Genomic DNA, 27,304 nt, shown 5'->3' on the forward strand with positions numbered 1-27,304 from the left:
ACTGAGTCGTCACTAGTATGAATGGGGAGAAGTTCAAATTTTTTTATATTAAGTGAGAGTCCTGAAGCTTTTGAAAAAAAAGATTGTATTTAGGGATTTATGTTTTAAAAATATGGATGTATCATCTGCAAATTGACTTATTTTAAATTCCTTATTGAAAAAAGTAATACCTTCTATTTCCGTGGTATGATTGAAAAGAACCGTTAGCAATTGGGTTGCCAATATAAAAAGCTTTGGGGAAATAGGGCATCCCTGTCGGATGCCTCGCAGTACTTCAAACCTAGGGGTAAATCCAGGATTCAGGGAAACAGAACTGCTGATATCAGTAAAAAACATCTTAATAACATTACGAAAATTTTCCCCGAAGCCCAAAAAATTGAATGCTTCCAACAAAAAAGGATATTCAACACAATCAAAAGCCTTGTAAAAATCTAGAAATAGCACAAAGCCATCCGTATTAATGAAGTCATTATAAACTAACATATCAAGAATCAACCTAGTATGTTTATGGATACTTCTACCCTTCACAAAAGCTGATTGGCATTCATCAATTAATTTTGGCAGACTGTCATCCAATCGGTTTGAATACACGTGTGCCAACAATTTATAATCATTACATAATAAGGTTATTGGCCTCCAATTATCCAGTGAAAGTTCATCCTTGTTGGGCTTCGGAATTAGTGTAATAAGACCTTGTTTCATAGTAGGAGACAGGTGTCCTGTCGAAACACAATTTGTTAATGCATTATACAGTAGTAATCAGATTTCTTTCCAGAAAATGTGTAAAACTCAAAAGGTTAATCCGTCCAATCCTGGTAGCTTCCCCTTAGACATCCGCATAATTGCACTATCCAATTCTTCAATTCTGAGAGTATCCTCCATCAACTGCTTGAAATCCTCATCCATCGTTACCTAGTAACGGGGACGCTGGCGAGTCTAACGCCGCTCTGTATGGCTTGTTTTTATTCAGTATTTTCAATATTTCTCACGATTGCATTGAACATTATTTTTTTTTTTTGGTCTTTAGTAGTTTAGCTAAGTTTACTAGTTATATATAGTCACTTTTCGCTATTGTAAGTGTGCCAGTTTTCTTCATTTTTACGTGTTTTATACGTGGAGTCATACAGTTGGTGGACGCTGTTGCCTTTTGAACGCTGCTGCTGCTGCTGCTCACCGGAACGTCATTCTGAACATTATTTTTTTCGCGATTTTCTTTTTCTTTTTCTTACTAGTCTTTTAACTTTTCATCAGTTTTCTTTTGCTTACTTTCAACACCTTCTGTCTGAAACCCTTCTGGACCTCGGATCGGACTACAAAGTTAAGTTAAGTAAGTTCGTCGGTTTTCTTTATTTATTTATTTGTTCCTGAATGTTAAACGTCTGCGTGTTTTGTTTTGTCTTTTGTGCGTGGAGTCGTGCAGCTGTTGGTGGATGACACCTGCTGGCCGGCTAGACTGCTGCTAACCCCCGGCGCCGTCCAACTGTCTTCCCCGTCTCCAGCGTAGCTACAACCGGCTTGCTCCACTCCTCTGCCTCCGCTGTGCTGGCTCTGTGGCTTCACCATAAGCCACAGAGCCCTGGAAACTGGTCCCTAGCTAGCCAGCTTGTGACCAGCTGGATGCTACCTGTCCGTGCCACTGCTGTCAGCTGGATTTTCTCTCTCACTGAAACCTGGCGAAAACCCATGGACTATTTTTCACTCAATCAAGCCACGCCCCCTGGATACTCTTACATTGACAAACCTCGTCTGGATGGTCATTCTGGTGGTGGAATTGCCATCATCCATCGGCATGACATTAAAACCAGTGCAACATCCATCCCAACCCCTTCTTCATTTGAATCCCTTTCTTTTAAACTGTCTGGTCCCAAGCCCCTGGTCATTGCAGTCATTTACCGTCCCCCTAAGCCCGACCCTGCCTTTCCCTCTGATCTATCGGCATTCCTTACCCAGCTCTGTGCTATATCTCCATCCGTTCTCCTCCTGGGCGATTTCAACATTCATGTGGACTCCTCTGTCTGCAAACCCGCAATCGAACTTCTGGAAATCTTTTCATTCTTCAACATCACCCAACACATCTATTTTCCAACTCATAACAAAGGCCACACCCTGGATCTGGTCTGTTCCACTGGCATCACAATCAGTCACCTGGCCAGTAACAACCTCCACATCTCCGACCATTACTTTTCAAACTCACACTCCCTCCCCCCATGAGAAGCAAAAATGCACCATCACTTTCCGCAACCTCAAATCCATTAACCCATCCTCTCTTTCCACATGTCTTTCTGAGTCCATCGCTAAACTCACCATCCCCACAACAACTCCCCCGACTACCTGGTTAACTGCTATAACTCATCCCTCTCATCCTGCCTTGACCAGCTTGCACCTGTTCAGTCTAAATTGGTCTCATTCTCCCACTCTGCCCCATGGTACACTGACGAACTCCGCCATCTCAAATCCAAACGACGCCAACTGGAACGGCTTTCCCACAAAACAGGTCTTACCGTCCACCAGGAAATGTACAAACAACACCTCCAGCTATACAATGACACCCTGAACTCAGCCCGCTCCTCCTACTACTCAGGAATCATCCAGTCTGGCAGCAGCAATCCAAGGACCCTCTTCAACACCATTAACACACTCCTCAAGCCATTGGACACCATCTCTCACTCCTTCTCAGTTGAAAAATGCAATAACTTCCTATCCTTCTTCAATGATAAAATCAGCACAATCCACAGCCAGTTGACCATCGACCCCGCCCTACGTCCCAAACCGGATCCCCCCCTAACCACCGGTCAATCCTTCTCCACATTTGCTCCCATCACCTCCTCTGATCTTTCCTCCAGTCTCAACCATGAAATCAACAACCTGCAACCTGGACCCGCTCTCCACCACACTTCTAAAGGCCTGTCTCCCCATTCTCTCCACCCTCATCACTAACACTGTAAACTCCTCTCTATCCTCCGGCCATGTCCCCTCCTCCCTAAAGCTTGCATCAGTCACCCCCGTACTAAAGAAACCCGGCCTGGATCCTGATTCCCCTTACAACTACCGCCCCATCTCCAATCTACCTTTTCTGTCTAAAATCCTGGAACGTGTTGTTGCCAAACAACTCATCACCTACCTTGACACCAACGACCTCTTTGGACTCTTCCAATCCAGTTTCCGCTCCAAACACAGTACAGAAACTGCCCTCCTCAAAGTGACCAATGACCTTCTGCTATCCTCTGACACTGGCTCCCTAAATATCCTCATCCTCCTTGACCTCAGTGCTGCCTTTGACACGATCAATCACTCCATTCTCCTCTCCCGTCTCGAATCCACCCTTGGCATCACTGGCACCGCCCTCTCCTGGCTTGGATCCTATCTCTCCGACAGACATCAATTGATCGCCATCAACAACTGTCAATCAGCCACTACTCCTCCCATCCACGGTGTCCCCCAGGGTTCTGTGCTTGGTCCACTCCTCTTCATTCTGTACATGCTTCCTCTTGGTCAGATCCTTCGTCACCATGGACTCCGGTTCCATTGTTACGCCGATGACACACAGCTCTACCTCCCCTCCAAAACCATCAGTCCTTTCACCCTCTCAACACTCTCCAACTGTTTGACTGACATCAAGACCTGGATGCAAAACAGCTTTCTCAAACTCAACTCCAACAAATCCGAAATCCTCATCATTAGTCCTGACACCCTCACTCACTCCACTCTGAACTTCACCCTTAACATTGACGGCTCCACCATCACCCCCTCCACCAAAATCCGTAACCTTGGAGTTATCCTGGACCCCACTCTCTCCTTCCTCCCCCATGTTAACCATATTACCAAAACTGCCTTTTTCCACCTCCGAAACATCGCCCGCCTCCGCCCCAACCTGTCAACTACCGCTGCTGCGACACTCATCCACGCTTTCATTTCATCCAGGCTTGACTACTGCAATGGTACCACCAACAAAGTCCTCAACAAAGTCCTCACCAACCACCAACAAAGTCCACCACCAACAAAGTCCTCAAAAAACTTCAATATGTCCAGAACTCAGCTGCGCGCCTCCTCACTGGTACCCGCTCCAGAGAACACATCACACCTGTCCTCCGTGAACTCCATTGGCTTCCAATTAAACACAGAATCAACTACAAAATCTTACTCATCACCTACAAGGCCCTCAACAGCCTAGCCCCCCCCTACCTTGCCGACCTCCTCCATCACCACGCCCCCTCCCGATTCCTCAGGTCCAATTCTGCCAACCTGCTACAATTTCCACGGACTGAGCGACGGACTTGGGGTGATCGGGCCTTCTCAGTTGCTGCCCCCACCCTTTGGAATTCACTCCCCTCCCACATCAAAGTCTCTCCAACCCTCTCTTCTTTCAAATCTGCCCTCAAAACATACCTTTTCACACTAGCCTTCCCCACCTAACTCCCACCTTATTCTTCATGTTTAACCTCTGTTTTTCTTTTATTCCTAGTCCGTCTTACATAGTTTTGATAGGGCAATATGTAAAGCGTCTTAGAGTACCATATTAAGCGCTTTATAAATTGTATTTATTATTATTATTATTATAATCGTTATTACACATTCCTTAAGTTTCCCAAAAAATGAAAGACAGTCATCCACTGAAAATTTTGCTATAGAAAACTCTTATTTCCTCACTAATTTGATCTTGACCTCTATGATAACACCATTAATAACTAAACTCTGAATTTTCTTTTTGGTTTGTCGTTTCTCCAAATTAAAGAAATAGGAAGAATTGTTTTCGCTTTCTTATAACCAGCGAGCTCTTGAGCGTATATAAGCTCCTTTTGCTTTCTCCAAATATAAATTATCTAGTTCAGTTTGAAGGCTATTTAATTTGACATGTTCTGCTATAGATAAATCCACTATTTGACAAAGTTTGTTTACTTCACTAATAATTTCCTGTTGCTTTTGTTTTTTGATTTTAGAAACAAGTTGACTTGTTTTAATGGCAGACTCTTTAGTTTTAAATTTAAACCACTCCCATTTGCTCAAAGGTGACAGTTTTTCAAATTTCTAAAACCAAATTTTAACCTCTTTGCAAAGTCAGTATTTTCCAGAAGACTATTATTAAACTTCCATATGGGAATAAGATTTCACTCACCATGATGAAACTGAAAAGACAGTGTTGCACAATGGTCAGTTAAAGGTGATGCTAAAATTTCACAATTAGAAACATCATCAATCAGGTTGTTTGAGATTAACCAGTAATCCAGCCTTGAGCATTGACCATTGTTAGATGCATTGAACCATGTAAATTGTTTTCTAGTTGGGTTCTTCATTCTCCAGTAATCTAATAGATTGGCCTTTGTCATCAGTTCAAGTATTGTTTCATGTAATGTGTGGCACTGTCTCGTTGAAGGTAGGCGGTCTAACCAAAGATCAGGGACCAGGTTGAAATCCCCCCCAATTATTACTGTCTGTTGAGTAAAGCATTTTCCACTCCTCTATATACCTGTTTTAAGATGAGAATAGATTTTTGTTCTGTAATTTCCTGTTGTAACCATATACACATAATAAAATGTGGTTTAGTCCATTAATTTCTGCTGAAACCATTAACCAATAACCATTAGGGTCACCTTTGTGGTCAATTATCCTCCCAGGGAATCTGTTTAATAAAATCATAACTCAAGCCGAATGTGAGGTTCCATGACTGAAGTAAATAGAATCTCCCCATTGCAATTTCCAAAATTTTGTGTCAGTCTCGGCAGAATGGGTTTCTTGCAAAAAACACAACTAGCCCTTTGCTCCTTACAGAAAAGAAAAATAGCCTTACGTTTTACATTATTTTTTAACCCCCTAGCATTTAAAGAAATAAAGGACAAAATTTATGTAGCAGGCCTAAGTAAATAGCCTTAAAAGAATGTACCAAAATAGTGTAGCGATGCGCAGGAATGAGTAACTTAGTCCTTAACCTTTATGTTTAGTGCATAAAAACCTCCAATCATCAAGGGAAAGAAAAAGACCTTCATATAAACAGCTATTGTAGTAAGGTCTAATATGTGAATAACAATTACCTATTATTACTCATACTATCGTAGTTCTCTGATTTTAAACTTTTATAAACTTACTGATAGAAAACTTTCAAGTCAATAAGCAGAAAAAAGACCAGTTATAGAAACCAGTATAACATAAAGATATGACCCTTATTATGAACAAAAAGAAGCATTCTCAGCCAAACACTGGCTTGCAAAAATAGGATATTGGCTGTAACAGCGTCACATTAACCATATGATCTAATCATAACATCGGTTTATTAGCCCTGTAATCTACAATATAGTCATTCACGAACAAAGGGCGGGTAGGTAATACCTACAAATCGGAACTGGAGCATAAATGCCAACCGAATGTTAGAGAAAAGTGCTTCAGTCAAGTGTGAACGTAAGTTAGAGTTCTGCCAGCCGTTTATGATAGAAAAACTTGCGTTCACTCTTCGATTATCGATGAGCGCGTATCCTTCCTTCCAGAATGCTCTTTTACCTCTCTTCCTGGCTTCCTGAACCAACGGCCACAGCTTCGTACGAGCCTCCCGGTCTTCTTTTGAGAAGTCTTCTTTGAAGCGTATGTGCATGTCTTTGCACACTCTGGCATCCTTACACTTCTTCCAGACTTCATCCCGCACCACTCTCATTCCGAACTGGATGATGATCGCTCTCGGTGTGTTGTTGGAGGTAGCGGCGTCGCCTTTTCTTCCCAGCCGGTGAATGGTGTCTACGGTGTCTCGCAGCCGCTCCACGGACATAGGGACAACTCTCGTAAGTATGCCGAGAATTACTTCTCTGGTGTCCTCTCCATCCTTCTCTGTGAGACCAATCATCCGCAGGTTCCATCTTCGTTTGTAGCGGGTTTGCTCTGCATGAGCTTCTTTCAACAGGTTATTTTCTCTGAGAAGGATGTCAAACTTTTTTTGTAGCACGCAGATTCCCTCTCTGTTTTCTTTGGCAGCCGTTGTATTAGCTTCGATACGTCTGTCGAAAACTCTTCAAAAGCTCAGTCTGTTCATCCATTTTCCGGGGCCTGAGTTGTTATTATTTTAAGTTGTGCCATCCATACAGAATAATAAAGAATAGCGGTTGTAGTCAATTCTGTGTAGGACATGGTCATTATTCAAAAAACAACGTGTATCGCGATACGCATCGTATCGTGGCCTCTGTATCGTGTATACGTATCGTGATACGTATCGTATCGTGAGGTTGTAGGGAATACCCAGCCCTAGCTGGTACCCAGTGGTGTAGTGCAGGGTATACGCAGGTATACCGCAGGGCTCCATAGTGCGCCTAATTTGGGCGCACATGCGCCTAGAATTCGGGGTAGTGCAACCAAATATTTGATTTGGGCGCACCGGTGCGACTGAAAATGTATCTGGTATAATTATTATCATTTATTTTTTTACAGAGCAGTCTATTCATAATATTGTAATAACCACGGAAGAGGCAGTGAATGAAGTATTGATTAGACAGCGATTTATTAGACACCTAATAAACCGTTGGAACACGCAAGACCGGTAACAATAGAAACGCCGGGAAACAAACGCGCAAAGCCCAATCCAGGGGCCTGTACTACGAAGCTCGATTAGAGGGTTAGCGAGGTATGTTGAGCTGAAAGCCTGGGTTAGCTGTACCATGAAAGTCGATCTCTTTAAGCGTCGCTGTATCACCATGGTGACTTACGCTCGCAACCAAACCTGGTCGGGAGCAGCTTTTCAGCGAGTCTACCCGGAGATCGGCTACTTATATCGGCGTGCGCAGCTTTCTAGCCCCTCCTCCGATAATGGCGTCACCATTTGTGGGTGTTCCCATGGACCTCGACGCACTTATCGTACAGGCGTCTCTTCGGAGACAGAGGGTTTTTCGGGACAGAACCGATCCCTTGGCATTGTCTGACGATATTCTTTATGAGAGATACAGATTCGGCATTTATTTAATGGTCAAGATATTATTAATCAATGGCGTAAATATCGACGGTGCAACCGCACCCCCCCCCCCCTCCCCCCCCCCTCAACAACTCAGCGCAAGGCAGGCACGGTCCAACCCCCCCCCCTCAACAACTCAAAACTTGGGTGCACCATAAATACGTGCTGGTGCACCCAAATTAAAAATGTAGGCGCACCAGTGCACCCAAGGAAAAAGTTAGTCTGGGGCCCTGTATACCTACTTATCTTTCAGTCGGCATGGCGAACAACCGCTTCCCTTAAATCTTCTCTGATGCGCATCATTCGCAATATATTATTGAAATAATGGAGTTATATCATAGACGCATGATCCCTCATAGAGTTCAGCCTCCAAGATCATTCAATCCTAGGGATGGGCACGAGTAGTAAATTCCAAACTCGAGTGATCGAAGGAATTCCTCGAGGATCAATCTCATCTCATCTCATCTAATTTTCGTCCGCTTATCCGGGGTCGGGTCGCGGGGGAACAGCTCAAGCAGGGGGCCCCAGACTTCCCTTTCCCGGGCCACATTGACCAACTCTGACGGGGGGATCCCGAGGCGTTCCCAGGCCAGTGTTGAGATATAATCTCTCCACCTAGTCCTGGGTCTTCCCCGAGGTCTCCTCCCCACTGGACGTGCCTGAAACACCTCCCAAGGAAGGCGCCCAGTGGGCATCCTTACCAGATGCCCGAACCACCTCAGCTGACTCCTTTCCAAGTAAAGGAGCAGCGGCTCTAATCCGAGTTCCTCACAGATGGCTGAGCTTCTCACCCTATCCCTAAGGGAGACGCCAGCCACCCTTCTGAGAAAACTCATCTCGGCCGCTTGTACCCGCGATCTCGTCCTTTCGGTCATCACCCAGCCCTCATGACCATAGGTGAGGATAGGAACGAAGATCGACCGGTAGATAGAGAGCTTTGCCTTGCGGCTCAGCTCTCTTTTCGTTACAACGGTGCGGTAAAGCGAACGCAATACCGCCCCCGCTGCTCCGATTCTCCGGCCAATCTCACGCTCCATAGTACCCTCACTCGCGAATAAGACCCCGAGGTACTTGAACTCCTTCACTTGGGCTAAGGACTCATTTCCTACCCGGAGTAAGCAATCCATCGGTTTCCTGCTAAGAGTCATGGCCTCAGATTTAGCCGTGCTGATCCTCATCCCAGCCGCTTCACACTCGGCCGCCAGCCGAGGATCAATCGAGTACTCGTTAAATCAAATCTATTTTTAGAATGCAACGCATCTGCAGCAGGAATAGGCCTGATGATGAACGGCAATATTACCAACCAAACATGTAATGCTTATTCTCCATCAAAACAGTCAGAGTTATCAGAGTATTCATTATTTATTTTTGCAAACGTTCAAAACACATTTTCCTTACAAAAATAAATATGCGTCTCACAATTTAAATCACGTCGAACCAAGGCCTGTAACAGTTTTAAAAAAAACGAAACAAGTAGCCTAACCATTGCAAATAAATGCTTAAAGCTGCAAATAAAACGGCAGCAAATGGACTATGGAAATACTCAGCGTTGTGATCTTCTCTACACGCCCGGGATTACAGCTGCGTCTTGCGGCGGTGAAAATAGCCGACACACTTTCACTTTCACCGTTGCTGCGGGTCTGCTTTCCCGAACTCACCGTTGTGTTTCAGGAGCATATGTTGCCGCCTAGTACTTTCTGGTAGCTCGATTTCGCTTGGCATATTTTACATTTCACCTTAGGATCTCCTATTTCTTTAAAGTATTTCAATTCTTCGCTGCGGTTTGCTTTAACCACCATCTCTTAACTTTTTGAATTCTGGCGTGCCTGCACACGGCACAGAACGCGCCATGGAAATGGATGCATTTAATTTTCTTTGTGCCCACGTCATGCGTTATTGGCGCCGACAGAAAATTGATACATTTGCTTCAGAAAACTTTGTTTGTGTGTGTATACAGGGTATCTGCAGGTTTCAGCAAGTCAAATTTAAGACTTTTTAAGACCTTTTTAATACCACCTTGAATGAAATTTAAGACCTTAAACCCGCGATAGTGGGAGGGATCCCGCTGTATTACAACCCAAGCATAGCATGTGTGTCACTCAATGAGACTCATTCAAGTTTACTTTCTGTCTGTTTATTGAACATAAAGTGATACTCCAGGGCTCCAGACTAACTCTTTCCTTGGGTGCACTGGTGCGCCAAAATTTTGAATTTGGGTGCACCAGCACGTATTTATAGTGCACCCAAGTTGTAAGTTGTTGAGAGGGGGGTGACAGCGTCTGGGCCCCCGGGCAGCTGCACCGGTTGCACCATCGATATTAACGCCACTGATTAATAATATTTTCACCATTAAATAAATGCCTTCAGTAAGACCTGGGGGGTATACCACGAACCTCGTTGAACGTACCCAGGCTTTCTTGGGAAAACCTGGCTCGACAGAGCCGCAACTCGCAATCACAGTTAAATGGTACCACGACGCTCACTTTAGATTCAATTAGTTGAACCAGGTTTTTCGCTTTAGGTTCAATGCGCGTTCACATAAAACGGGCGTTTCTCGCGTCATTTGACTCACCCTTATGCAAAATAAATCGTGCAAGAGCGGTGTATTTCATCCAAAGCGAGCAATGTATTATTATGAACTCCTACGAGGAATTCAAAGTTCAAATCACAGCCAAGGGGAACACGGTTGCCCATAATATGGCTAGGGTGGCGTGCTGGCAAAAATAGCCGACCGTGTTAATTCGTAAGTGAAAAGATTCTGCATATTGTCTAAAAAATATTATGTATCATCATCCCTTTTACCCCCATATATGTGGGGCCCCATGAATTGCGAGCCCAAGTACCGGGAATGCACTCGATCTCCGACCCAATATCGGACGTGCACGTCAAGTTGCTTGCTTTTAGTGGGGTGGTTCAACGTCTCAAATATCAAAACAAAATCAGCCTTGTTGACGCTGCAGATTTGCTCGTTTCAGATGAAAGGCGCTGGTCCGAAGCGAGTTATATACGCCGTTTTGTCCCTTCCAGCAGTAAAGGTGCTCGCGATTTGAGAGTCAGGGAACATCAAACCGAAGAGATCTCCTATCCCCTCATTCGAGTTTTAGGACTGGTGCTTGACCACTGTGTTTAGAATCCACAACACCTCCGCTTTCAGTGTTGGTGTCGCACCAAATGCTACCCTCAGGTCAGTGCTAGCAGCGCGGACCGTCTGCGGCGGTGGCGCCGGGGCAGAGATGCAAAACGTAGAAATGGCTGGGGTCTGTGTGTGGCTCCTGGCAGAGGTTTTATGTTTTTGGCTCTGCATATGGCTGACGACAGCCTTAATCCCCTTGGTGCCGAGCTTGAATGTAGGCTACTTTTGCACGGAATGCATCTGGCCTGTTCTGGGTTGGCAACGGACGCTAGCCAACCTCGGAAACGGACGTCTTCCAGCCAACTGACGTTGAACTTGCATTTACCCATTGTTGCAGACTAGCTAGCAAGCGCGCAGACATCCGTTTATATATGGAGCTAGCAAGAAAGTAGCCCCTCGTACATCTCCTTCCCGAAAAGTCCCGCGAGAATTTTTTTTTTTTGAATAACCCTGCCCCGACAAATTTAAGACCTCAGAGTTATAAATTTAAGACCAGCATATGACATTTTTGACGAATTTAAGACTTTTTAAGGCCTTAAATTTAGAAAAATGAATTTAAGACTTTTTAAGACTTTTAAGACCTCCGCGGACACCCTGGTATATGCAAACTCGAGTACTCGAGTAATCGATTCCTCACGCCCATCCCTATTCAATCCTTAAAGAGTTACATTGGTTGTCAGTGAATGAGAGGATTCTGTTGATCTAGTGCTGGAAGGTTGTTTCTTCGTCCTTAACTCATAGTGGCCACTCATATTGCCTTTTAACTACTGCCGAGGTCTCAGAACTTACGAGAGTTACTGGTTTGGAATTGTCTGTGTACTAGAATGAACGTGTACAAGGCTATTAATTAACTGAATGGCTTGATTCACTCTGACCACTCTCTGGTCTGGTCTCCCAGTTGCTGCTCTGTTTGTGTGCATCTCTGACCAGTCAAGTCTCCCAGTTCCGGCTCTGTTTGTGTGTATCTATGACCACTCTAGTCTCCCTGTTGCTGCTCCATTCGTGTGCATCTCTGATTGGGTGGGTAGTGGTACGAACAAATTTAGCAGGCTCCACTGAACCAGCACCATAAAGGCTAGATAATCTGCAGCAGTTCCAATAAAACCCTCCCTAAGCATGCCTTCCGCTGATGTCAGACTCGGGATGCAGAGTGCTCAGAGACGTAGACGTGGTGCAACTGAACTGCAGCTTAAAGGGACCAGGGGCCGGTTGCACCAACTGGGCGTAACTAAGCCTGGTCGTAACTGCTAAGTAGGTCTTATTTAAGACCTGGCGTTAGAATGGAACTAATGCTGGTTGCACCAACGGGATGGTGACGCCTGGTCTTAACTACGCCCGGTCTTAGCCATGCGCGGCCATGTGAATGTTCCATGGAATGCACATATCACGCGTTGCTAGGATACAGCTGTTTACTATTTTACTTGACATGCTGTTGGACACCGAAATAAATAATTCATTTGTTCATTCATTGTCATTCATCCATTGTGTTAATGCCTGTAAAAACAGTACAACACTGCAAACGAATATAATTAAAATATGTATTTGTAATGGTTCACTGTCTGGTTCACAACGAGCAGGCATTTAGACGGGAATGGTTATTTTGGACAGAAGCAATGCATTGAACATCATCAAATGACAAGGAGCTAAATTTAGTTGTTTTGAGACTGTAGGAGAGATTTGTTGAATCTTTCGGCCTATATAAAACATATAAACATAGTTAAAACAACATTCACAACTGATTATAAGTTGAGAACGGACTAATCGGCCAGCGATATCTTCCCGACAGGCGGTCGATCTGTGAACACTGATCATATCGCCGGCTGTGTTTTGAAATGCCCCGTTTAGCGAAGCGCAATGAGCAGATGGTGGTAGTGCTGCATTGGATTGGATAGTAATATAGTAATTATAGTAATTGCTATAGAAACAGCCTGGAATTTCAACTCTACGCCTGCCCCTGACCAGGCGTAGGATTTACGCCTGGTCTTAGTGAAAAGAACGCTAAGCCCAGTTGGTGCAACCGGCGTAACAGTTAGGTTGGACTTAGAACGCCAAGTTACGACCAGGCGTAGTTAAGACCAGGCTTACGCCCAGTTGGTGCAACCCACCCCAGGGTAGTAGCACTAGTAAATAGCGTCTATTCCCAGTAGTATGGAGCACTGGTAGTATGTAGTACTAGTAAGAAGTGTGTATTCCTGGTAGTATGTAGTACTAGTACCTGGCTGGTTCTCTGGTACCCTGCAGTAGGAGTTTCTCTGGTATTCTCCGCTGAGGTGCCAGCTGAACTCCTGGCTGAAGGGGCAGTAGTCAGCAATCTCCACAGCTCCCCCGTAATACGGGAGCTCCTCCGCAGCCACGCCCTCGATCTGATCAAAGTACTGACGCACACCTTGAGCTGAGTAAGTATGTACCTGGTGCTCTTGGGATAGTGCGTGCGTGCGTGCGTGCGTGCGTGCGTACCTGATATTCGGAGGGCAGTGTGTGTGTGTGTGTCTGCAGGTTGCAGACCGCCACCGCCTGCTGGTCCTGTCTGCAGCTGAGCCGGAGGGGAGACGACCTCACCGTGTCACAGAATGGAGTCGCAGGAACCCGCCTGCACACACACACACACTGTACTGTATCGTGTTTTGGAGTACTGTAGCGTGTTGAGGAGTACTGTAGCGTGTTGTAGGGTACTGTAGCGTGTTGTAGCGTACTGTAGAGTGTTAAAGGGGACTGTTGGTGTGTTGTAGCATACTGCAGCATGTTGCAGAGTATAGTAGCTTGTTGTAGAGAACTGTAGCGTGTTGTAGAGTATTGTAGCATGTTGTAGCGTACTGTAGATTGTTAAAGAGTACTGTAGAGTGTTGTAGCGTACTGTAGCGTGTTGCAGAGTACTGTAGGGTACTGTAGAGTGTTGTACTGTAGCGTGTTGTAGAGTACTGTAGCAGAGTACTGTAGCATGTTGTAGAGTGCTGTAGCGTGTTGTAAAGTACTGTAGTGTACTGTAGCTTATTGTAGACTACGGGAGATTTAAAGAGGACTGTAGCATACAGTAGAGTGTTAATGAGGACAGTAGCGTGTTGTAGCGTACTGTAGCGTGTTGTAGAGTACTGTAGCATGTTTCCGTAGCATGTTATAGAGTGTTGTAATGTGTCATAACATGTTTGTAGTATCATAGGCCCTGTGTAAACAAGAACGGTTTACAATGCTTTTGATATTGCCAAAAATAATGTTTAACAATAGTAATAAAAGGTCCAGGAATATTAAGAAAAGTAGACACAGCAAGCAATGCGGCAGATACAGCCTATAGTACCCTCCCTCTGGAGGGGGCTGTATAGTTCAACCGCTCTTGCTAGTCTTGACAAGGACAACATTGCTTTGCATTACGATCTCCACTAGTTTATAATTCACAAATCAAGATATTCAAAATCCCTTGGTAAAGGAGCCGCAATACGGGAAACAGCAGGTCCTACTGTGTTGAAGTGACCCCTGACCTCTGCTTCTGTTTGTCCATCCAGAACTTGCAGCTCTTCATGACGAAGTCACAGCCGAGACCCCGCCCCCAATCGAGGCGCTGGGCGTGGCTGTAGTCGGCATGGTACCAGCCTGTGTCCTCCATGAGCGCCAGCGTCAAGCGGGAAAACACCCGGTTCTGAGTGTGGGAACCCGTCATCGCCTCGTTCTGTCGCCAAGGAAACACACTTACACTGTTTCACTGTTCCTAGCGTTCTGCTACCTTAACTAGAACAACGTGCTCATTAACTTACCTAAGCAAACTTAACCATCTCTAATAACCTGAACCAACGTCCTCCAAAGCAGAAGAGACATCTGTCTGTAGTTCTGACCACTGACACCTGTTGCGTGAACAGTGAGGGGTCAGCAGACACAGACCATAGGAGGGCATCCATGGCCCAGCAGGGCATCCGTGGCCTACTGGTTAAGGAGTTGGACCAGCAACCAGAGGGTGGCCAGTTCAAATCCTGACCGGTAGGCAAAAATGTGGACAGGGGGAGTTTTTGTGCAGCACACTCCTACGTCCTCACGGATAGTTATCCAAAGGATAACTTAACTTAAAAGACAGACTGACCTCCAGGAGTCGTTTCTCCCAGTGGTTGAGCTGGGTTCCCGCTCCTCCCTGGTTCTCTAGCTCCATGCCCTCCAGGACAGGACAGTTGAAGTGTCTCCGGGCCTCCTCCTGTGCGCGCACGCAAGCACGCACACGCACACGCACACACACACACACACACACACACACACACACACACACACACACAGCTGTAAAGTGATGCAATGGTCTACAGGGCCAGATTAGTTCTACAAAAAGAAAGCTATGTTTTAACGTTTAATTGACCCCATGTTGCAGCTGATGAGGGGTATTGTTGTATATTAAATGCTTCACACACGCCATGGCGTTATTTTATAAGTGTCCAGGAAACCTAACCCTCTTTTGGAGGCAAACGTCAAAATTAACAGAAAGGAGAGAACCATAACCCTCACTCGAACCTCTGCCCAAACAGAGCTCCACATCCACACCCATCTCCCCCCTAGGAAACCCTTTGACATCAGACGTTCAGAGCAGCGTGGAGCGTTCTCACGCTGGCTGACGGACTGGCAAAGAGTTTTACTCCTGCTTCCCTTAAATAAAGATCATATTTCAGTAAAAGGGAAAAGATTTCATAGATTACTGTGTTGAAGACATATTACCACGCAAAAGGAAAGAAAAAGCTGGAATCAAAGCTTCAAAAACATACACTAATTGTAGATATCCTACCTTTCCCCTTTTTTTATTCATTGTTTGTTTTCTAGAATGTATTTTTGTCCTTGGTTTGTGTTAGTTACATTTTGATGATGCTAAATCATTGTCTGTTATTGGATCATTGCTGTCAATTTGATATATTAAATGAACCGTTATTGGATAACAGTCTTACAAGTATTGGAGCCCAGGAGGACGAGAATGACACCTTGACTGTTCATCAAGGTGTCAATCGATGGGGATCCTTATGATAAACAAAATTGATATTAAGATATTTGTTTTAATACACGCACACACTCATGAGTATGTTAACATTCGCACAAACAAACCCCTCCCTCTCACCACAACACGGGGCGTGACCAATAGATGGACCTGGTGTCTGATCATGAGACCTCCTCTGACGTCCCAGAGGCGAGAAACAGAGCGGACCACTGCCTCGCTCCACTGGTACAAACCCAGGCTGAGGAGAGAGGTTAACAATGTACTGGTTACAAGATGGATAGAAAAGACAGATAGAAGTAAATATAAGAGAGAGAAGCAGTGTGTGGGGGTGACCTCTGACCTCTCGTTGAAGGCTGGCAGCCCACTAGCGTAGCGCGGCGTCAGGGGAGTTCCCTTGTCATCGTGGAAGAACGCAAACAGACCCGCTGAGAACCCCTAGAGGACAACAGCAGAATCAATGCTCACAAGATGGATAGAAAAGGCTGGCACTAATGTACAGTATGGAGTAGTAGGACAGAGTCACTGCTCAATGCTATACAGTATGTAAAAGGAGGAGGAGGAAGATCCACAGCTCACTGCTGTACAGTAGGAGGAGGTGAGGAGAGGGAGGAGCAGGGAAGGGACTGACCAGTGCATGGATGACCTCATGTTTGACGGTGGCCAACATGCCCTCAAACTCCTGGGGCTCGGAGGAGATCATAGAGGGACACAGGTTGGCGTAGCCAGCCACCGGCCTAGAGGGAGACAACATTCTTTAAACATTTATCCCACAGGTAAAAATATGGCCCGGGACCCATTGACGAAGACCGGCCTGCAACAAATGAGGTCACAGATACTACAAAAACTCACTTTGGAATCACTCCCGGCTTCACCAAATGTTTTCCAGAACAAATGTATATCTATTTTGCATATTTGTATTGGGTGGCAGTAGGGATGACCTACCTATGCCACTCAACAAGCAACAAGCCATATCTTTCGACAATGAAAACCCCTTCTCTTGGCTCTTTAATTAAAGTGCATGTTATCCCCCTGTTCCAGCCTGAATGCGAAAGATTTGAGAGAATGGGTTTTGGGGTCTAGGAAGGAGTTATCCCCATGGTTACGACCCACTGCAACTTTGAAAGGTTTAGTAGGTAGCCCATGTAGCCTATATAATGAGGGATGTTGTTTATGAAATGCACCACACATTGTGGAGTTCTAATAAAAGAAGCATAACTTTCTCTCAGGCATGAACATCAAAATCAACCACTGCCCAGCCGGAGCTTCACAGCCACACGCACAGACGACAGCCGACAACACTGACAAAATATTGTATAGTATACTATTAGCATAGTATAGTACCAGTCAAGCGTGGTCTCGAGCTGGCTATGCTCTGCATAGTATTATGCCCCTTTTCAACCGACAGAACCAGCTCAACTCGCCTGGACTCAGCCTGCCTTTTTTTATGGTTTCCTTCGCCAAAATGTGGTACCTGGTACCTGGTACTTTTTTAGTCTCACCTCCGTCGAGGTTCCAAGAGAATTGATCCGATACTTTTGTGTGACGTAAACAGGCTGCTGGCCACTGATTGGCCAGAGAGTGACACAACTGGACGAGCGTGATGTCCGAGCCTGAAAGCCGACGCCAGATGTTGTGCCGAAAATGGAATCCGTGTCTGAAACCGCAGCCCCTCTCCGCGTTATAGTAGTGTTTATAACATATCGTCACAAGATGTTAAACTTATCACAGAAAGAGATATGTACGATTTCTTCTTCTGACGAAAAGAGGGTTGATAGTTTATAGCAGTGTTTATATCATATCATCACAAAATGAGCAACTTGTCACAGAAAGCGATATAAAAGCTGTCGCATTCAAGATAATAAAATACTACGAGGGCACTAAAATCCGTAATCGTTAACAATTCATACATTTATGCTTGATGTGACCCTAGAAAGCACAGACAAAATAAGCGAAAGCGCGTTCGCGCCGAGAGGGGGTGCGATTTCATATGGGGATTCCATTTTCGGCATTACACGCGTGGTTTGCGACCCGCCCATGTTGAAGAGGTACTATTCTAGATGGAAACACGACATGCCTGAAACCAAACTAAGACGTGCCATGCCAAGTCGTGGCGAGTTGAGCTGGTACTGTCGGTGGAAAAGATGCATTAGTATAGTATTAGTATGGTTAATATGATGGTATAGTATAGCATTGGTCTAGAGTGGCCTCTAGGGTTGGATGATGTCCCCTAAATTGGCAGTTGACGATGTCTACAGTAAAACATCAAGACAATGATGTCTTCATCGTAAGGTGGGGGAGTTTAGCACTTTTTACTATCTATTTACACAAATATTTTTTTTACTTAAAAACTATAATTGGGTTATTTTACTAATCTAACTAATTCCTCATCCAGGCTTTTGCACGCAAGAAAAAAAAAGTAGCTTCCACTTAAGAAGATTTGAAACAATGGTGTTGTGTGCAAGCTCATGTGTGATCAGGGCTCTACAGTGCGCCCATTTCACTCGCATTTGCGAGTGAATATTTCGGCGTGCGAACAAGAAAAACAAAACAGGAGCACGCGTGCGAGTGAATTCTCCACAGCGCACTATACTGTGCGTTCACACCAAACGCGAAGGGGTGAAACGATTCCATACAAAGCAGCGATTCCATTTGCAGCGCAACACTTTTGCCCGGCACGGGCGAGCGTTCACGTGTATTTCAGGTGGATTTGCTGCACGCCGCTTTCGCTCAAATTTAAATATTTTAACTTTGCCGCGACATTCGCGCAGCCACTGAGTGACGTGCGTAACGTAACAGCCAATCAGTTTTCAACCGGCCAACCATTCCCTGCAGTGCAGTCCGGGGTGCACCGCAGAATGGAGGAGAAAGTGATTGTTGCCGTTTGCGACTCCCCGAGCTCTGTATAGAATATAATATAATATAATATAATTGTATATTGTATATATAATTTCACGGCCAAAAGCTCTGTGCGCCTCCGGATGGGCGTAGCGCGGGAGGCGCTACGGGAGGGTTTAGCGGGGTTTGTTTACCTACGTTGCTATGGTTACCACTCTTGTGTGTTCCACGGTTTAATAGGTATCTAAATCGCTGTCTAATCAATACTTCATTCAATGCCTCTTCCGTGGTCATTACAATATTATGAATAGACTGCGTGGAGAAAGTTAATGCTGTTACTGTAGTCGATAAAGTCTACAAATTCAACCCCCGACTGGTTGAAGGATTTCGGGTGGCTAGTTTATGATGCTAAGAACATGAAATGTTCTGTACATTTTGTAAGGGAGCCCCATCGGCAATGGCAATCTCCTCTCTGTTTATAACGGGGAACCCTCATCTGAAACGCGAAGCTGTGGTGAAACACATCGAGTCCACTAGGCATTCTCGCTGTCCCGATTTCTATATAAATCGAACCCAGCCCAATAACCCTGGTACCTAGGAAGCCGAAATTGGTGCTGTTTTGTGTAGCCTGAATGTAATCTTGTCTATTTATTTGTCTTAATTTTGCTTTAGTAAGTGGGTTCTGTTGGTGTGTGCAATTTCTGCACGCTAATAAATGTTCTAAACAAAAACCTATTGTGCCCCCATTTTTTTTCCTGTGCTCCTAAATTTTTTAACTTAGGAGCACAAGTGCTCCTGAAAAAAAAAGTTAGCGTAGAGCCCTGTGTGTGATCCATGCAAAAGATGGGCGACCAATCTTCATGATCACTTGCGTGTGCGCCACGCAGAAGTTAATAGAAATTATGATAAACAAAATATCACAGAGCATAAATCAGGTTTGTGAACGTATACAATGTCTGAGGTCATTTTGCAATATGCAAATTGTGTCGGCGTCGGCCCATTAACATTTTTTAAATTAAGATATTGATGATGCCTGCCTCCTCTTTGCAACTGAATTTGTTTAAGATATAAAACCATTTAATTTAACATACACTCAAAAACGTTTTTAATTTTGTTTTTGGAAACTAAAATTCGTGTTTCCGCAGTTTGCTTTCCTGGTATTGAGCGGGTCTGCAGGATCGCACTCTGCGCAACCCAGTCAGAAAAAAGTGAATGGTCACAGTCACGTACGATTACGTACTCAACGCTGTCCAAGCATTGGTGGTGAAGGCAACTTTCTCCGCTAAGGAGAGGATCTCATGGAGGAAGGCTGCTGCTTCGCTGTACATTTTCTCCAGCCGCATAGTTTGGCGACATGGCACTGTGTAGTCTGGCTCGGGAAATGCGATCAGGCCGCGGGAGACTAACACGTCACGTCTCTGGCATAGGCTGCCGTATTTAAAATAGCATTCATATGCATTAGTTATATTCTCAATTTAATTTACAGAGCAATCCCTGCGATGGTGACTCCATGGGGACGATGACATCGTCAATCGGCACAACCCTAGTGGCCGCCGGCTGGCTGTGTTCTGTATAGTACAGGGGTTTTCAAAGTGTGAGAGAGTGAGCCCCCCCTCAGAGAATTTTTTTTAGCTGAGCCCCCCCCCCAATTTTTTTTTTTCTTAAGACCTGTGTTTTGAAAGCTATCTTAATTATTTTACACATTTTAAACATCTCTGATCATAATTTTAAAACATTTTAAACATATTTTTTAAACATATTTTTTAAACATTTTAAACATATTTCTGAAACATTACAACATCTTTGTGCGTTTTTAAACACATTTCTTAACACAATTTAACAACTTTATCTAAGCATGTTTTATCTTAACCTTTTTTAAATACATTTGAACATCTTAATCTGTGTAAACTGCCAGTTTACACAGATTCATTCAGGGTCCCCGACTCTGAATTTTCAGAGTCTAATCAGATCTGCTTTTTCAGTCCAGAGATTCGACTATTCGGCGGGGTTTGTTTACCGGCGTTGCTATGGTGACCTAAATTATTATAAGCAACTGAAAACGATGCCGGTTTGAAACTAAAACTGTGATTCTGAAAAAAGTATAAATGCTATCAAAGTTCCGTTTGGATAGTATTGAAGATACAAGTGTGTAGATTTGTTCAATGGTTTGAACGATGGTAAACGGTTGGAAAATGAATGAGTTACGATGTCTAGAAGTAGGTGTATCAGAATGGGCAGACGTCTTCAATGAAAACAGCTGAAAACGAAGCGGTATGAAACTAAAACGGTGGTTCTGAAGAAATTTTAAATGATATCGAAATTCTGTTTCGATATTATTGAAGATACAAGTGTGTAGATTTGTTAAATGGTTTGCACGAAGATAAACGGTTGAAAATTGATTTAGTTAGGTTACTTCTACAGTTGAAGTACGATTGATGATTTGAATCATCGACTTTCAGGTTTTTCTTCGGGTTTATTTTTTTCTCACGTCGCGCCCCCCCTGAAGAACTCTGGCGCCCCCCAGGGGGGGCGCGCCCCACAGTTTGAAAACCACTGGTATAGTATAAGTATAGTATAGAATTAGTATAGTTCAGGATTAGTATAGCATAGCATAGTATTAGTGTAGTATAGGATAGTCTGGTATTAGTTTCGTTCTAGCGTGGCCTCCAGCTTGCTGTGTTCTGCATAGTATAATTATAGTATCGAATTATTATAATGTTAGTTAAGTATAAGTGGAGCATTAGTATAGTATAGTGTAGTAATAGTATAGTGTAATTTTTGTATAGTATTATGGTATAGCATTAGTACCAGTCTTGCTTGGCCTCCAGCTGGCTGTGCTCTGCATAGTATTAGTATAGTGTTAGTAAAATATAAAGTATAGTATTAGTATAATCGTATTGGTATAGAATAGAGTAGTGTTGGTACCAGTCTAGCGTGTTCTCCAGCTGGCTGTGTTCTGTATATTATTAGTATCTATAGTGTTAGTATTAGGGATCGACCGATACAGATTTTTTAGGGCCGATACGATACCGATATTTTTTATCAGCCTTAGCCGATACGCCGATACCGATATTTAGAGCCGATACTACTTTTTTTTTTTGCGCCCTCAATCATAAAAATTACACTGATAACAAATGTTACAAGTCTCAATTAAAAAAAAGGAACATTTATTGAACTTCAATATAAAAAACTATATTTAACAAATAGTAAAAACAGGTGAGGTAGAACAAGTAAAAAAAATAAAAATAAAAATTGGCGAAAAAAATATCGGCGGAAATCGGCCGCGTATCGGCCGATACCGATACACGTAAAAAACGCGAATATCGGCCGATAATATCGGCCGACCGATATATCGGTCGATCCCTAGTTAGTATAGCATAGTATTAGTGCAGTGTAGTATTTCATTATTATTACGCTATCACGCTAGACCATTGTTTTGGTCTAACGTGGCCTCCAGTTGGCTGTGTTCTGCATAGTATTAGTATAGTGTAGTACGAGTATAGTATTAGTATAGTGTAGTGTTAGTATCGTATAGTATTAGTACGGTAGTATAGTACCAGTCTAGCATTGCCTCCAGCTGATTGTGTTCTGTGTAAATTAGTGTTAGTATTAGTATAGTATAGTAACGTATAGTATTAGTACCGGTCTAGCGTGTTCTCCAGCTGGCAGTAAGCTGCATAGGCTATGATGTTCTCCTGACCACAGCGATCTGTCATCACTCCGCTGACGTAGAGGATGAAGTCAGAGTGCTCCACACCTACGCCGTCTGGGGGCCCCTGGGGGCCACAGGACGTCCCTGACTCACTGCAAACCTTACACTGCTGCAACGAAACAATACTTCAGTATTAATAAACTTTACACACCTCACAATGCTGCAACACAACAATATTATAGTATCAATACTCTGTAGACACTTAACACTGCTGCTACATAGTACTAGTATCAACACTACAATACTATAGTATTAAAACCCTGTCAGCGACTGCTCTGTAATTGTTGTGCAATAAAACCATCTTGAATCTTGAAATGAATACCCTGTACAAACTTAACACTGATGCTACATGGTACTAGTATCAACACTACAATACTATAGTATTAATACCCTGTACACAAGTTACACTGCTGCTACACAGTACTAGTATCAACCCTACAATACTATAGTATTAATACCCTGTAAACAATTTACACTGCTACAACACAGTGCTATTATCAACACTACAATACTATAGTATTATACACTTACTTTTTATTATTATCATTATTATATTTATTTTTTATTATTTAAGTCTCAGCTTTCCTACTTGTGTTTCTCATATACTTTTACTTTCTCTTTTATTGCACTGTTGGAGGAGCCCAAGACTAAAGAATTTCATTGCCAGCGACTGCTCTGTAATTGTTGTGCATATGACAATAAAACCATCTTGAATCTTGAAATTAATACCCTGTACACCCTTAACACTGATGCTACACACACAGTACTAGTATCAACACTACAATACTATAGTATTAATACCCTAGGGCCCTATGAAATCCGTTTTATTTTTTTCCAAATACCGTTTTATTTTTTTCCAAATTCCGTTTTTACCGTTTTAATTTTCATGAATTCCGTTTTTACACTTAAAATCATCAGAACGACTTCTTCTTCGGCTTCTTGTTAGGAGCGGGACCTATTGTTTGCGTGGTGGACCGGGGATTTTTTAACATTGTTGTGGGAGTGACTGCTAAACATTCAGTGACGTTAATGTAACCTGTGTTGTTTCCCTTTTCCCTCGAAACTGAATTTCACCAAAATAATGGCGAATTCCGCTGCATTCCGCTGCATATTGTAAATGTGACGTGTGATGTGCCTTGTCCCTGTTGCATGTTATATGTGCTGAAGAACAGGAACCTGCTGGAAATCAGTTATTTTACTAAGACAGGCCCGTTTTAAATTGTAACTTTGTTACTTTTAATACTTTCCTGCTTAATAAAAAAAAAAATTATCAGTAGATTCCATTTTTATTGTCCGATTCCGTGATTCCATCCGCGTTTTCGTTATCGCGGAATTCATAGGGCCCTAATACCCTCTACACACCTAAAACTGGTATTAGTGTGAATAGCTGTGCAGGTACAGGTGAGGTCTGCTGAACCCACAGGTGTAGTGACAGGCGTTATGCAGTACCAGCTGCTGACCTGCAAGTGGTGCTGTGGGACGATGACGGGTCCACAGCGGGTCTGCTCTGCACACGCCCCCTGGCAGTAGCGATGAGGGTCGCCCCTCTTCCTCAGGTAGCGTCCACTAGCACACTGCCTGGAGACATAGGAACTAATTAAAACTCTTGTAGTCATTTAACACAATTCATTCATTCATTCAGTCATTAGTCACAACTCAAAACTCACCTGTTCAAACTCGCACACAACGTCTAACTGATCACTGTTTTGATTGTTTGTTTGTTTGTTTGTTTTGTCTTGTTTTTGTTTTATTTATTTTTTATTTATTATGTTTATTTATTTTTATTTTTTATTTTTTTTTCCACAATGTCTTGTTTTTTTTAAACGATTTATGATGACTATATGCTCTGTAAGATGACCTTGGGTGTCTTGAAAGGCGCCTCTAAATTAAATGTATCATTTTTATTAACATAATATAACTTATGGACCCATTACATTATTAGCTGCTTTGCTTTGATGGTCAGCCTCACTTGTAAGACTTAGTAAAGGTGTTTGCTGTACCACTAAATGTAAATGTGAGAGACAGGAAGTGGGGCATTGGGAGGGAGGAACGGGAAGGGAAGAACCTTGGAGTGGTACCTGCTTAGCAGCAGCAGTCCCACACGGTGTCGGACACTGAAGACCTTCTGAAGGTACTCAATGGCCTGAGGAAACAGCTTGTCCTGGGAGCAAACAGGAAGAATATGAATACACATGCACGCTAACAAATCTTGATTGGTGCTCTGTTTTCAGTCAGCTCACCTTCACAAGCCTCCGTTTATCAGCTGTTAGTCTGAGAGAGAGAGAGAGAGAGAGAGAGAGAGAGAGAGAGAGAGAGAGAGAGAGAGAGAGAGAGAGAGAGAGAGAGAGAGAGAGAGAGAGAGAGAATGTTGATGGATTAAAAGCCAAATTACAAGTCAAGCAGCCAGTTGGCTTGGTCGACATGATTGAAACAGTGCAAACTCACTGGTCGACACTGGAGTCGTAGATGATCTTCATCTTCAGACGAAGGTCTTCAGGAGAGCTCCTCTTTGTCAGGCGGTCTGACCTCAGGTTCACCTGGAGGACCACCTGGAAGAGGGCGGGGTGGGGGGGGTTTACACAATTTGTTGCTAGACTACACACCACCGCTCTGTTGCTAGGTTACACACATCCTCCTGTTGCCGTGTGAAGGAAAATAGAGATACATATTCACCCGAGGTGACAGAAGAGATGCCATGTAGGGTATATGTTTAAACGCCGTTTTAGATCCGATTTATCTTGCCTGCAGTCATCCTCACAGTACCGGAATAGAAAGTTAGCCCAAATCACGGCTTCATCCCCTCCCCTTCCCAACCTGTGCTCAACTAGAGTAAACACCTCACTGAGCTGGTACTCGATGTGTAATACCTCATAGAAGGAGTCAATGCAAGCCAATACAAGCACCTAGCCCCACTAGATACCAGTGCCGTTACTAGGCTGTTTCATTCGGGGCTAAAGCCCGAATCTTATTTAATTAGCCCCGAATCTCACTTTTTTGTAAAAAAAATTAAACTATTTCCGACTGTCCTTGAACGCCCCTTGTTTACCTCAGTGTTTACAACAGGTTAGTTGAAAGCACAAGCTCTAGATTTCACTATGTCCTATTATTTGTCCGTAATTCTTAGATCATGGTGAAGTCATTGACCGGTTCGCCCAAGTCAGACCATGTTACCCACTTATGCTCAAAGGACAAAAGCCCAAAGAATGGAGCATGAAACAGTCAGATAGCAACATGGAATGAAGGAAGGCAAATGCAGAGAAAGAAAGTAAAAAGTCAAGTACTACTAAAGCATACAAAATTTGTCGGACTAAGCCCCGGACGCTTCAGATACCTAGAAACGACCCTGCAGTATACTGCCCAAGTGCCCAGTATACTAGTAGTATTGCTCACTGCCCAGTATACTAGCAGTACTGCTCACTGCCCAATATACTAGTAGTAGTGCTCACTGCCCATTATACTAGTAGTAGTGCACACTGCCCAGTATACTAGTAGTACTCTTCTGTACCTCGCTAGGAGCCGGGACGTGGTGGCCGAAGGCTCCCTGGACTAGCAGAGACCCGACTAGAACCAGAGACAGGACCCAAGCCCTATCCAAAGCCAGGACCCCGACCCGGGCCGAGGGCCGAGGGCACATCCTCGCTCCCCGACCAGCTGCTCTCTCATCGGTCCGCTGGCGGTCGCTCCATGCATCGGCTGCTGAGTGGAAATATCACGTCACTCCTCGACGGAATAAGAGATATAAGGGGTATTATTACGATCCTCCCCCGCGAATGGAAACGTTTCAATACAGCTGTGCATGTATTGTTGCAATAAGAAGAAGAACAAATATATTAAGAAGGTGGTTGAATTAAATGCTTAATTCTACGGACTGGCGCTACGGTCTGCTGTCTTCTTCTTCATCAGAGGACCAGAACGCTGCCCCTGTTGGCCCGGAACAGAAGGCCAGAGCACTGCCCCTTGCTAACCTGGCTGCAGCACGCAGAGGCTCAACGTTACGCCTGAACGTCTGACTCCGCCTCCGCCTCCGCAGATCGAGGAGTGGGCTAAATGTGGGCGCTACCTACGGACAGAGGGCGTAAAACCCACAGTGTAGAATGTAGAATAACGTCAGTGGCGTTTCTACATGTAAAAAACAGATGAGGCTAATATTTTTTATTCTTTTAAATGACGAACCAGTGTTCATGACGTCCCCCGTTTATTTTCACAGTCGTGGCGATCTTTGTAGACGTTGATGTAATGTTATTATTCTTCTATAAATAAAACATCATTAATATAACTTGTGTTTTTAATATTCAACTCATTCAGTCTACTTTCACTCTGCCGTACAACATACAGTCAATCCAGCATCTGTTGATGTAAGAGCTCCACCTAGTGTCAGCTCCTTTGTTAGCACTCATCATTACATCCCCCTTCCAAACAGGTGAGTATGACATTAAACACAACTCTTAAATAACTGTCAGTCTGAGTAACATTCAACATGTCAAAATTAGTGCAACAAACTATATTCCTTAGCACTTAGATTTTCTCTGTAACCAAATGTCCTAACAGTGCAAATAAAATAAATTCTAGCTTACAGCCTAAATTATTGTCAGATTTGTGCTTTTGTCAGATGGTCACGCTTTTATGATCGCAATGCTTTTTAGTCCGCAAGCCAGACCTCCTGTGTTATAAGTTCCAAATTCAGTGCCTTTTTAGTCAGCCAGCCAGATCATCTAGGTGTCTTGTTACACGCTTTATAAGTTAATTATA

The 27,304-nt window shown here is 43.8% G+C and overlaps 1 protein-coding gene across 3 annotated transcripts in view; it reads right to left on the reverse strand.

Annotated features, from left to right (window-relative positions):
* The window catches only part of lmln (leishmanolysin-like (metallopeptidase M8 family)), a 48,328-nt gene extending 21,797 nt beyond the window's left edge, over positions 1–26,531 (reverse strand). Inside the window, exons 1-13 of one of the 3 annotated variants that reach the window (XM_056611574.1) lie at positions 26,061–26,531; positions 25,001–25,104; positions 24,796–24,826; positions 24,634–24,716; positions 24,016–24,133; positions 22,486–22,661; positions 16,637–16,742; positions 16,349–16,443; positions 16,129–16,246; positions 15,121–15,228; positions 14,528–14,715; positions 13,512–13,644; positions 13,270–13,429 (exon numbers count right to left, since the gene is read on the reverse strand). In XM_056611574.1, coding sequence (XP_056467549.1) covers positions 13,270–13,429; positions 13,512–13,644; positions 14,528–14,715; positions 15,121–15,228; positions 16,129–16,246; positions 16,349–16,443; positions 16,637–16,742; positions 22,486–22,661; positions 24,016–24,133; positions 24,634–24,716; positions 24,796–24,826; positions 25,001–25,104; positions 26,061–26,189 — 1,549 coding nt within the window. In that variant the 5' untranslated portion in view covers positions 26,190–26,531. Of the gene's footprint in view, positions 1–13,269; positions 13,430–13,511; positions 13,645–14,527; positions 14,716–15,120; positions 15,229–16,128; positions 16,247–16,348; positions 16,444–16,636; positions 16,743–22,485; positions 22,665–24,015; positions 24,134–24,633; positions 24,717–24,795; positions 24,827–25,000; positions 25,105–26,060 lie in introns of all 3 variants that reach the window. The other 2 variants (XM_056611575.1, XM_056611573.1) reach the window with 2 other exon arrangements.
* Between the last annotated feature and the right edge of the window lie 773 nt (positions 26,532–27,304).

Source organism: Gadus chalcogrammus, chromosome 16, assembly GCF_026213295.1.
Source record: "Gadus chalcogrammus isolate NIFS_2021 chromosome 16, NIFS_Gcha_1.0, whole genome shotgun sequence".
Classification (NCBI taxonomy): Eukaryota; Metazoa; Chordata; class Actinopteri; order Gadiformes; family Gadidae; genus Gadus; species Gadus chalcogrammus.